Source organism: Xenopus laevis, chromosome 6L, assembly GCF_017654675.1.
Source record: "Xenopus laevis strain J_2021 chromosome 6L, Xenopus_laevis_v10.1, whole genome shotgun sequence".
NCBI lineage: Eukaryota > Metazoa > Chordata > Amphibia > Anura > Pipidae > Xenopus > Xenopus laevis.
The window spans coordinates 49,300,955-49,314,177 of NC_054381.1; the positions used below are offsets into that span (position 1 = coordinate 49,300,955).

General features: G+C 37.7%; 1 protein-coding gene across 2 annotated transcripts in view; it reads left to right on the plus strand.

Annotated features, from left to right (window-relative positions):
- The window catches only part of rarb.L (retinoic acid receptor beta L homeolog), a 620,347-nt gene that overhangs the window by 521,682 nt on the left and 85,442 nt on the right, over nt 1–13,223 (plus strand). For both annotated transcript variants that reach the window (XM_041566005.1, XM_018267461.2), the window contains one exon: nt 5,849–5,997. In XM_041566005.1, the coding sequence (XP_041421939.1) occupies nt 5,849–5,997 (149 nt within the window). The remainder of the gene's footprint in view (nt 1–5,848; nt 5,998–13,223) is intronic.

Below are 13,223 nucleotides of genomic sequence, written 5' to 3' on the forward strand. Positions count from 1 at the left end.
TAGTAATCCCACCTCCCCCCCACTTGGGCTTTAAACTCTTTTGTAGGTTAACAACTTTTTGTTTTTTTGTAACATGAGATATCATACACAAGGTCAAGGTTTTGTGGTTGTCTTAAGGTAGCCATACACGATAAGATCCGCTCATTTGCAGAGGTCACCAAACGAGCAGATCTTTCCCCAATGGCTCACCAACGGCAGGGTGATATCGGGTTAGACTGAAAGATGGCATTATTAAGAGAATGGGTGCTGATGGGATGAGGATCAATGTGGCCCTTGATCGACAGAAAAATCAAACCTCCCGATCAATGTCTTGGCCAGATATCGATTGGGGAGACCCATCAGTAGCCCCCATACACTGGCAGATAAGATGCAGAATCAGTCTAAAGGACCAATATCTGCATCTTTAATCTGCTCATGTATGGCCACCTTTAGACCAAACTAGCCTGTGCTTCACAATTTGGCAAGGATATTAAACTCTGATATTGGCTGTTGCTATGGTTTGGTGTTAAAGACCCTAAAGCAAAGCCCATTATCTGTATTCCTTGAAGACTCTTCTATCCACAAACTGAAATCATGTCAGGGCTGCAAACAGTAGAGTTGTTTTTATTAAGTGAAACATTACAACATCCCCTGGGGTTGTCTAAAAAGGCAATTCTGTGTTTTTTTGTTTTATTTTACTTTCTGGACAAAATGTGAACAGGGATAAGCTTTGCTGTAACATTGTATCAGTATTGAGTATCAGCTTTTTATAGTCAGCTTGTAAAATGCCACACTACCTTAGAACCCAGGAAATATAAAAGTAAATACCATGTGGGACTGTTACAATGTGAATTTAAAGCCCCCACTGTTTTTGGCCATACTGATATTATTATCTAAGTACAATAACAGAACGCTTGGGATATTTTAGCATGCTTAATCGTCTGAAAAATCAGGATGGAGGCTTGTCTCCTTTTATGTCAGTGCAAAGCTATTACAGCAGGAAGAATATTTAATATGAAAAATGTGTAGAGATCTCTTTTTGGTTCTGCTCAGAACACCAGTGCCCCCCCCCTAGAAGCCATGAACTACAAGCGTGTCCACACCATGATGAATTGGCTATGATCAGATGCTTCCTTTCTCGTTTTGAAGAAAGTCTGTCATCCATTCCAGTTATTTTTATTTTTCATAATGATGCCTTTTGTGTAACCAGATTCCAAAGTCCCAGATATAATTTATGATTTTGGTCATGGCATGAATTATCTTGTGAAGCGCAAATTCTTAATCCTCAAGACTCAACCAGTGCAGGTTTTACTAATATATTTACTTGAGTCCAGATATCTATCTGCTTAGCAGGGATTATCTGTCATAATGATTTGCTTGTGTTAAAGGAGAAGGAAAGGCAAAAAACATCACCTATCTACCTCTAATGTACTCCTCAATATCTCCTAAATCGCTAAAGTTTTAACTCACCCAGGCCAATCCTATCGTTTGAAATCCGTCTTGTTGTTCTGGTCGCATTTGTAATAACACAGGCGCCATGTTTGTAAAGTACAGGAAGCTTCCCTCTGCCTCATTCTCCTTGTTGCGCATGTGCGGGAAATAAAAGCCTTGACCCCAGGAGCGAATATTTTCCCAGCGCTGCGCACCACAAGCTTTTTATTATATATATTGTCCCCTCGCTGCGCACCGAAAATCATTGCTTGCTGTCCCCAGTATACTGCAATAATTTATGCCTCTGCGTCTACTTAGTACTGAGACGCTAATGATCTGATGGGCTGGGGGGCGTGGTGTTTGGGGTCAATGATGACACACGCATAGCTGAATTTGCATGCGCGTCATCAACATAGGGAAAAAACAGAGCCCTAAGACATGCGCAAAGAACAGAAATTTTGCTCTACGCGCCTCAAGGCTGCCTCTGGCAGCAGGGAGGAAGACACCTGCAGATTCAGTGACGTCACCCGAGTCACACACGCCAGGCTACGCAGAGCGCTCATGCTTCCACATACCAGCAGGCAGACAACTTTCGAAACCTGCAGTGAGTTATCTGTACACCAGTCTTAAGGTAGAAAAGCATTTATGTTTTGCCTTTCCTTCTCCTTTAAAGTCAAGCCATTATTAAACCAACACTATTGGTGAGGCTTTAGGATTGACATTTGAACCTGCGCTTTCAGTGTTAATGCAACAACACAAGCAGCTCAGCATGAAAGCCTTATTAATAATAGTCACGTCACCTTGTACTTCTAGGCTGGAAAGTTAACCGGTTCATTAAATAAGTACACATAATGATGACTGATTACATGTCAGTATGATTTGCCATTCTTGTTTATAAGTGGCCTGCAACACAATCCACAATCTTTATTGTAGTTTTTCACTCCAGTTTCTACAAGCATGGCTCAACAGCCTTCCCCCAGAATAATATGGTGTGGTACATGCAAAACACATTGTTAAATGTTGTTAATAAATATTTTAAGCTGTAGTGTACCTAGAGCCATATTTAGTAAAACGGATAACCTTCTGGGAACTGGCATTGTCGCTCATCTAAATATCCATCCTTCACTGCTTTTGTATAGTAGCACAGGTATGGGACTTATCGAGAATGCTTGGGACCTTTGGTTTTCCCGATAAGGGATCTTTCTGTAATTTGGATCTCCATACTGTTACTTAGGAATCATTTAAATATTAATTAAACCTAATAGGATTGTTCTGTATTGAATAAGGATTAATTATATCTTAGTTGGGATCAAGTATAAGGTATTGGTTTATTATTACAGGGAAAGGGGAAATTATTTTTAAAAATTAGAATTATTTTATTAAAATGGAGTCTATGGGAGATGACAGCTTTCTGGATAACGGGTTTCTGAATAACAGATCCCATACCTGTATGGTGAAAACCTCAAGAATGGCATAACTGGTAGATAAAGTCTTCATGACTGGTTCCTACATAGTCCATACTAGGGATGCACCGAATCCAGGATTCGGTTCGGGATTCGGCCTTCTTCAGCAGGATTCGGCCGAATCCTTCTGTCCGGCCGAACTGAGTCCTAATCCTAATTTGCATATGCAAATTAGGGGCTGGGAGGGAAATCGCATGACTTTTTGTCACAAAACAAGGAAGTAGAAAATGGTTTTCCCTTCCCACCCCTAATTTGCATATGCAAATTAGGGTTCGGTAATCGGCCGAATCCTTCGTAAAGGATTCGGGGGTTCGGCCGAATCCAAAATAGTGGATTCGTTGCATCCTTAGTCCATACTGTCTACACTCTGCAGTATAAGTGTAACCTATAAGTATAGTCAGGTATCACTCTTCTGTTAATAAATCACAGCATACTTAATGCTACTTGGAGCCAAAATGCAAGGTTATATTGTATTAGGTACATGCTAAGTGCTGGTTTTTTTTCCCACAGTCCAAAAATTGTAAGTGAATTGTTCCTGATAAAAATTACCAACTTATGCATCTCTATGACTTTGATAGGGAAGTGAGATTCTCCACTGGGACATGAATAATTGAACATTCTTTCAAATCATTAAAGAATATGTTGGTGCTGCATAAATAACATATAATAATAATAATAAATAGGTAGGATACAGAACTTGTCAGTTCTGTAGCAATAGCTCAAATGCAGAACAACTTGCATGTAAATATCTGCTTGTTTGGCTAGAGCTCCAATAGCCACATTTCTAGTCATACCTAAATTGATCTTGGACATTTAATTAATCTCCTTGCACCCAGATACTTAAGACTTTAAAATCTCTTCTGGACTCACAGTGTATGGAATTGTGTGCAATCATTTCTGCTGTGCATTATTAATATGACTATAGAGGTACGGGACCTGTTATCCAGATTGCTCAGGACCTGGGGTTTCCCAAATAACGGTTCTTTCTGTAGTTTGGATCTCCATACTTTAAGGTGGTCATTTACTAACAACTGAATTTTGATTTTTTACCATGAATCTCTAAAAATTTACGGTTTTCTAATTTTTTAAAAAAAATATCATAAAACCACTAAAACAAAACTTCACCAGGTAAATGTTGTTGAGATCCTATAGAAGTCAATGGGAGCAGTGTTGATCCTTTTAGACCACTCTAAATCAATTCAGACTTAAGAGGTTTTTATATTTTTTTTCGCTAGGAATCTGAACAACTAGAATTTTTAGTTTCAATGTATTTGTATTTTTTAGCGCATCGTTCAGCCTAATTTTCAGTTTGTACTTTTTTCATTTGAATTTTTTCATAAATCTCACGACATTTATTGTTTTAGGTGTCTATTTATGAAGCTTCTATTTTTTATGGTCAAGTTTTTTATGGGGGAAACTTTTAATTTTTAGAGTTTTATTTTACCCCGAAGCTGCTACAAATCCGAATCCAAAAATACTCCATTGTAAACCTGTCGATGTCATGTAGAATTCAATGGCAGATGTCCCATTTACAATTTGAATTTGAAGATGTTTCTTGACATTGTGATCTGCTCTGGTTTTCGTATGATAATCCAAAAAAGTCAAAGTTTTCGGGCGACAACTCAAAAAAGTCATACGATTCGAGCGTCAAATTAGAAAAATTTATATAATTCCAATTATTGTACGATTTTGTCTAGACTTTTCCCGCACTGACTTTTTTAGTCTATTTTTTGATAAATTCGTGGATGGGAGTTAGGTCAACTTTGTTTTTATAAATAAATGGGAAAAGTTTGAGTTTTAATAAATACCCCCTTAGAGTTTGTGAGTGAAGTTGTGGTCTCTAAAATGATACTGTTGATGAATAGGCCCCCACGTCTACTAAAAAATCAATTAAATATTAATTAATAAACCCAATACGATTGTTTTGCCCCCAATAAGGATTAATTATATCTTAGTTGGAATTGTGATTTATTATTACACAGAAAAAGGAAATTATTTTTTAAAAATTGACTTGATTAAAATGGAATCTATGAGAGATGCCCTTGCTGTAATTTGAGCTTTCTGGATAATGGGTTTCTGGATAACAGATCCCATACCTGTATTAGGTATAGTAGCGAGTGATCATGGGTTTTCATTATATATAATGTGTGTATATATATATTTTTTTTCATATTTTGTGTTTTATGCTCCAAGTGGCAGCAAACACTCCCACGCACATAGATTATATACTTGCTGCTGGCTGGCTACCTAGCCCCGGGCAAAGTGAGAAATGAGTTGCCCTTTAACACTGCAATATGTTTCCTGCAGCAAACGCTACTGGAATAAAGCAGAACTCTGCCACAGATTTTAATAAGGTTTATGTATAGCTGGAAAGCCTGAGCTAATTTCTTCCTGTGCTGCATATCTGGGCTGCATGCTATTATGAAACCGTTATTACTTGCAGTTCTATAAAGAAGTACATAGGAATGGTTTCCTTCGTTCAGGAGTGCCCATACATTGCTTATGAGAGGTCTACTTTTAGTGATGTTGTCCCATTATGATCTGCATCCATGAAATCATTGTTAGCAATCTGTTGCATAGAAGATATTACTTACATATTATATTGATTTATGAGAAAATTGATATTGCTATATTTAACAAACAACCATTTCTTATGTAACATTAACATAATAAACTATTTCTTATGTAACCTTAACATAATAAATATCTGAATTGAAATCATGAAATAGGAGGGTGATATAGACAAGTTTGTTGTTGACAGTGTCTTGAGATCTACTGATCACCAGCTAAAGGTCTACTGGTAGATCCCAATCTACCTTTTGGGCACCCCAGCCTTAGTTGTTCTGAAACAAAATCATTACTGTTGGAGGATGGTAGACGCTCTAAAGCTATATTATCTTCAGTTGGTGGTGTGGTGGAAGGAACTATGTTCTAAATCCGTCTAAATTAAGTTTTTCATTTTCTTTGCTTGGCAGCCATCGAAACCCAGAGCACGAGTTCAGAAGATCTGGTACCAAGTCCACCATCACCACCCCCACCACCTCGAATTTACAAGCCCTGTTTTGTGTGTCAGGATAAGTCATCTGGGTATCACTATGGAGTCAGTGCATGTGAGGGATGCAAGGTAAGAACACAAAGGCTTAAGCTACACAGGGGCAGAAAACCGATAGAAGAAATCAACTGGCAGATTTCTGCCCTACCATGGGCAGTAGCCTGCTCTCTCTTCCTCATTGAATCGGCTCAGTGCAAACTGACTTTGACGGATTTCGCCTCAAAATGTAGAGACTCACGGTTCTTCGCTGAAACCCGCTGAGTCTGTTCACACCCAGGAAATTCAATAAGGATGAGAGCAGAGACAACTGATTGCAGTAGGGCAGAAATCAGCCAACGCATTTCTGATAGCAGTTTTCTGCCCCCGTTAGCCCTTGCCAAAAAGGTCTGTAAAAAATGCTCTTCTTCATTGCAGAATTAAATGTGTTTAACTCAATATCTTACCCCAGATTATGTGGATAGTCAGTCATATGGTGCAAAACAAGGATTCCTTTGTGCCCTGGGTCTACCCATTCCTCCATGCTATGAGGTAGCAGAAGGCGTGTATGTGTCTGATAGAGCAGAAAAGGAGAATTTTTTGTGTGAAAATTAAGACTACTCAATGACATATTTTTTTAGTTTCTAAATAACTGACCAGACTGTCCAGAGAATCAAGCAGTTAAGCCATTGGCATGATGTGATTACATTAAGAGGAAAATTAGAATTTCATACTCTCCTGCACAGCATTTGCTTGTGGGCAGTGTACTGAGTTATAGCTTGCAGAGGATTCTGGGAGCCTAATATCAACTGGCTTTTTACAGCAGCTAAATCATTTGTGCAGTGTGGTTGTGAGCCAAATATAGATTGCTTAAGCTGCACAACTGTCAGAAAGATCTGTCCTCATCGCACATGAATATATCTGCCGTGGCACAGTCAGTAGCAGAAAATCTGAGCAACTTACCTTCATGTTTAATCACAGCCAGATATGAACCAGTATAGATAGCAGTAGCCTTAGCACACGGTGATAGCAGTAGCCTTAGCACACGGTGAAATACAGAATTAAATCACATTCAGCCACTAACTCTACAGTTCTGTAATAAAGAAATCTTCTCAATGGCTTTGTGTAAGAGCTTGATTCCATCAAATTATACTTAACTTGTATTTATTTCCTTTGGGTATAAAAGATTAAGCCCTTTTTAAATTAACAATAGCATGCATTGAATTAATATGTTAAGATCAGGGCCTTCTTAACTAGGGATGGCCTATTTTGACCCGTTTCATTTCACCAAAAATTCGCCGCCGGCGAATTGACACAGACGCCCATTAAAGTCTATGGGCGTCAAAAAAAATTTTGTTGCGCGGCTTCTTTTTTTTTTTTTTGACGCACGCCACCATACAAGTCTATGAGCGTAATTTTTTTGGCGAAACGAGGCAAAAAAATTCGCCCATCCCTATTCTTAACCTCTTATATAGGTCAGTATTTCTATGTAACCTGTAGGTCTGATGCATATACCCATTCTATATTACAGCACAGCAGAATATGATGTTGCGTTACTAATATTTGTTATTATTATTAATAATAATAATTATTATATCGTTGACACAGATTTATGAGTAGCTGAGGGCAACATCTAGTGGTCCTTGACAATTTTAAGTCTATTTAATATTCCAATATTATAAAACAAAATAATAAACTGCTAAGCAACTAAAGAAATGATACAGACAGAGCAATAGGGTGTGTAATCCATTATAATCAGCAACTAAACTATATTTATTGCATGACACATTCAGTAAAAGCTTACAAAATAGCATAATATCCATCCTCATTTTTAAGTCTTTCAGTCTTAAAACCAACATAAAATTACATTTAAAAAAACAACAATATGCAGAAGTTATTGGAAGCCTTTGACTGTTTTTTTTTGTTTTTATTTATGTTTATGAGAGTTTTATTAGCCATATCCATGGCATCTAGTCTTCTGATTTTGAAATGGCAACATAAAATTAAGAGCGCCACAGCTTTGCTTTCAATGGAAAAAAATATGATAATAATATTTTTAAATATTGACATGGTAAGACATGGTGAACCATCTGAGCCAAAAACTGGGCAGATTCGATAGGCTGATTTGTCCAACATCTGCTCATGATTTATAATCTGAATGACCTGGTTTATGATTGGTATCTGCTTTGAAAAGAGCAGATTCTGATTGGCCTGTTTATAAATATTTTCAGCCAATGATGAGATTATTGACCAGATATGTTCATTTACTAAATTGATTTACTGCGGATGGCGTTTAGTAGACTTCCAGAATACAGGAGTTTCTTTACTGGTAACTTTAATCCACTATATATGTAACTAAATAAGCCATTCTATCAGGGGCATACCACTATTATCCTCCTCATTATCATACTGTGCTAGCCATGTCACTGGCTCAGAACTGGTGCCACGGCATATGTTGTATAAAATTTAGAAAAACATTTTTTATGTTTGGATGTAGATCAGTTGACTGAATATTTGCACATTTGTCACATCATAGATAATAGATAGATAGCTTGTTTCGCAACCTCACCAAAGGTTGTAGATGAAAGTAAATCTTGCCCTTCATTCAGATCACAAGGCATTCGATGCATAATAACACCGTGATCATGTAGCTGCTACTTATTATGTACAACAGACTGCTGTCTCATTCTGATCAAAACTATCTGTAACAAGGTCAGAAATGTTCTAATGGACTGCAAAGTAAGTGTCTGTTGATCCAACAAATGTCACTCCATACAATTTTCTCTTCTATCTTTACTACATGTATAGGAGGACACTGCATAAAACATTGTGGTCAGTTAAGCATCTTTCATTTATTTTTGTAACCTATTTTTTGTGTGTCCCTGCCTTTTGTCACATCATGAGCCCTTGGGAGTATGGTCCTGTATTGGTGTTCATGTGAAAGCTTGTGCAATGGACACAGACAAAAATGTATTTGAATGTAGGTAGAAACTACTTTAAGAAGTCACCAAATGAGCAGATTTTATATTTCTAAATTGCAGATTAAAAATGCTTGTATATCAGACCTTACTAATGATTAAAAAGGGTCAAATGCAGTGGATTTCTGTCAAGAAAGTGCTATAGGACCTTTTTTTTGTTTTATTGGACTTAAAATATGGCACGAGTTTATGTAGCATAGCAGTAATATGTTCCAGTACAGGCAATCACATTAGAAGTCCAACAAATGCTGTAGAGCCGGAATGCTCAGTAGACATTACAAGTAACAGATAAGAAGTTAGATCTTTGGCTGATGACACTTTCTCAAGTGTATTACAAAGACAATTAAGGCACACACAAGATAGATGTTTTAATCTGATGAAAAGATCCCCCACTAATACTTATGATAGATTTGTGGATGTGGTGAGCACCAGTACTTGAAAGCAAATGTGAACAGTGTGTACAAGAAAGTATTATATGACACTTTCTCAAGCTTATGAATCCATAAACCAGGTAAAAACTAATGGTAGTTGGTGTGCTTATGCCATGATTGCTTGCCCCCTGGGGCATAACCGAAAACCTTTACTAGTAGATTTTAATGTCCACCTTATTGAAATAAAATGTAAGTATATAAATGTATGACTGACTTGAGGTACAACTGTCATCATTCATGGCATCTTCCTCCATATTTGATGTGTCAATGTCCTGGCCAATGTATACGCAGGTAACAAGGTGACTGCAGTCTGATTCTAAATGATGTGCTCCAGTGTACTATATATACACAAAATTGTACTCTCTGGCTGTAGCCGGCAGCATGCTTGTTAATTATTCACTCACAACAGTGTTCTTATCTCAATGCCCCAGTCTAAAAAAAGAATCCCCAGTGTCATTAATGAATCTGCTCCTGACCCAATTACATCCCAGGCAAAGTAACGTGATTTAAAAGGCATTTAAAAAGCGACTAAAGTGAAATAGACTAAGGTGAACTGCACCCAGAATTGGGAAAGCAATATAAATAGGGTTTTTATCAGTTTTCTGGAAACCCCAGCAAATATTTTTCTGCACATACAGATCAATATGGCACCAGTCCCTGCAGTAAAAGTTGATTTGTTCCCTTATTAACTTGAAGAAGTTGTGTTCCCTTATTTACATAAAAAGGTATATAGGGTCATAGAGCATGATCGGCATCAGGAGAGTGCTAGGGTTTCTGGAAAATCCATCATTTACAATATTTCGCTTATTTTTATATGAGACGTAAATATTTATTAGGTTTTAGTTGCCCTTTATGTTACATGCCTTTGAACCATCGTATTACAGTTGCTTGCTTGTGTTTTCAGACTGTGTCCTGTAATGTTTTATGCATCTATACATGTCTAATGGACCTCTTGCAAAGTGTATTAGAATAACTGATTTAATTTCCACTAAATCTTTTTAAATGGCTGTGGAAGAACGCCAGGGACTCTGGTGCTTGGAAGCATAGAAATGGAAAAACCATGAAGAAAATGTATGAGAGTGACTTAAGACAAGCTGACAATTCATCTTCAGAGGAAACCGTATATTTTTATTGATTTTTTGCAGCACTAATAATGATATTTTTCTGCAAATAGTGGTCTTGTTATACATTTTTGATACGGTGGAGCATGATTATTTGTCCCTTGCTAGAGGGATAAATAAATGAAAATAATATGTTAGCATTTTGAAGATGCTGTTATTCTAATACAATTTGCAATGGGTCGTTTGCAGTTTTCTGGTTTGGTATACAGCCTTTTTTATTGTGTGTTGTGGCTTAGTTAACCTACCAACAAAGGGGACTATTTTTTATGCTGTGTAAAACGAAATTTGCCAAAAGAAACTGTGTAAAAAAGCCGTGTATAATAAATGGCAAACTTATCAAGGTATGTGACATTTAGGCCATATGAACTCCAGATTTTCCACCTTTATTTTAAACTGCTTTGGACCTTTGTAAATAAGTTCCAGCAGAAGTTGCTCAAAGAAAAAGCTCAATACAAATTACACCATTTTTACGTACTTTTTTACATGGCGATGCCTGCCGTGTGGCAAATTATTCCATCTTTTTTTCCACCGCATTATAAATATGCCCCTAAGTGTTTGGATGAGAAAACTAATAGGAAAGGGTCTGTATAAAATGCAATATAATAAGCAGAATAAACAAGCTGGCATTTGAAAGGACCAGTGACTGGTGAAGAGCATGGTCTGAATTTACTGTGGGTATGGGCACAAGTGCTTTGTAAATGTGGTATAAGGGGGTTATTTATTAAAGTCCGAATGTCAAAAACTCTTTTTTTTACTATAACATCTGAATTTTTAGTGGAAAAAAATCTCATACCTGCTGCTGGGATTAGCCCAAAAATCCTACTATTTCTATCTTTTTGACCAAAAATCCGAAAAATTCTGGTTTTTTTTTGGGAAAAATCGAGCAATTCAAAAAAATACTAAGAAATTGTACAATTAGGATTTTTTCTAGTTTTTATGGAGTTTTACCCCAATCCGATTAAATCAAGCTTTTAAAATAATAAATAAGGGTCAAATTGTGGATTTTACTTTTTAATAAAACCAGAAAAATTTGGATTTTTATAAATAAGGCCTGAAGTTTGCTCAGTCACCTATTCACCTGCCTTTGCTGCACATACAGTATGCTGTAATCAGCCAATCAGAGCAAGTAAAATCTGTGACTCGCAGCATTTATGTGTTGGTTGTAGCCAGTAGAAAAAAAGGAAGGTTGTAGAGCTCATAATAGATTGAAAGTCTCATCTAAAAAAACATGTAACTGGATACATTAAGAAAGGCTATTTGTGTTTAGCGCTATAGTAAACTGACTTGTGCTAGGGCAGTTTAAGATACTTTCCTTGGTGGGCTGAGACCACCGATGAGCTCTCTTTCTCAGGGGTAAGCCCTCGCAACGGTGTGGAGGCAAGGGTGTAGTGTAACTGTAACCTGGTGCGATAGCACAATGATGGGGCGCCAGTAGTTCTTTAACAGTTGAACAAAGAACAGTATTTCTTGAACAATAGTACATAGATCATTTAGCACATTGATCCACAATGGAGCATAGAACATACACAGCAGCATAAAGGAAGCATATACTCACAGCACGTATAGGCTGAATCCCCACAGGCTAGGGAATAAACAGCAGAGAGTAAGTTGACAGCATGTGATGGGTATTGCCCGGTTTTCAGGATATCTTCCAGACTAGGGGAAATGCTACCATCCCTATCTCAACACTTGGTTCCTTACTCTGGGTCAGTAATACCCTGGGATCTTAATCCCTCTAATCTCCTCGGCGGAGCCTTGAGCTGCTCAACGAAATAACCTCTCTATCACTCCTAGAGCGATCTATAAAATGAGTATAGCTGTCTAATTACTAGGGCCAAGGCGCCTAGGGTCAGCACTACCCATTCCCTTCCAGCCTGCTTGGTTGGGCTAAAGCAATGGACCCAGAGCACATGGTTCCTAAACCTTTTATACTCTGGCACAGTGCCATCTGGTGTACACTGTGTGAACTGCAGGGGTTACATAAGCACCCACCCACTAAGGTGTCCATATTACTAGGGATGTGCCTGTCTGTAAAGTGTAAGGGTGTTTAAGATTTTCACATCCCTACATGTGCAACAAAATTACTTCACTACAGTTTAGATTTGTTTTTTATTAATCCAGTCCTGTGACTCCTTGGAGGAGGGTACAAAAGAGTTATTAGTGGAAACAGGAAAAAATAGACATGGCCAAGCCTGTACAAAATTTTGTAAGGAAACAGTTTCAGAAAATGGAAGATTTACAGCTTTACTCATTAGCACTGTTTGTATGTTTGACCTATTGTACTTAGCTATGGAAACTACTTGGAGCTTTTTTAAATAAACAATAATAAACATTTACAAAGATTATATGATCATTATCAAGATCATTGTGTCAAATGTAGGAATCACTCAGGCAAAAAACTAATTAGTATAAAGTTATATCTAGTTACATCCCCGGCCAAAACAACACCTTGGAGTGCCAAAAGTTTGTGTTTGTATTTACTTACCTGAAACCCCAGGCTGTTGCTTCTAACAGCAGAAAACTGCACCGGCCAGGGGTTATTCCAACGAGCACCACGGATCGGTCCTCTTCTTTCTTCTTCCGGCTGCGCATGCACAGTAGAACGAAAAGCCAAACTTTAATGAAAAAGCCAGCTTTTTCATTTTACTGCACATGGGTTTGCCCCGGGAATTTTGAGGAAAGAAGAAGTAGGAAAATGATTGTTCTATGGTGCTCACTGGACTCACCCCCGGCACTGGTGCAGTTTTCTCCTGATAGGAGCACTGGCCCAGAGTTGCAGGTAAGTAAATACA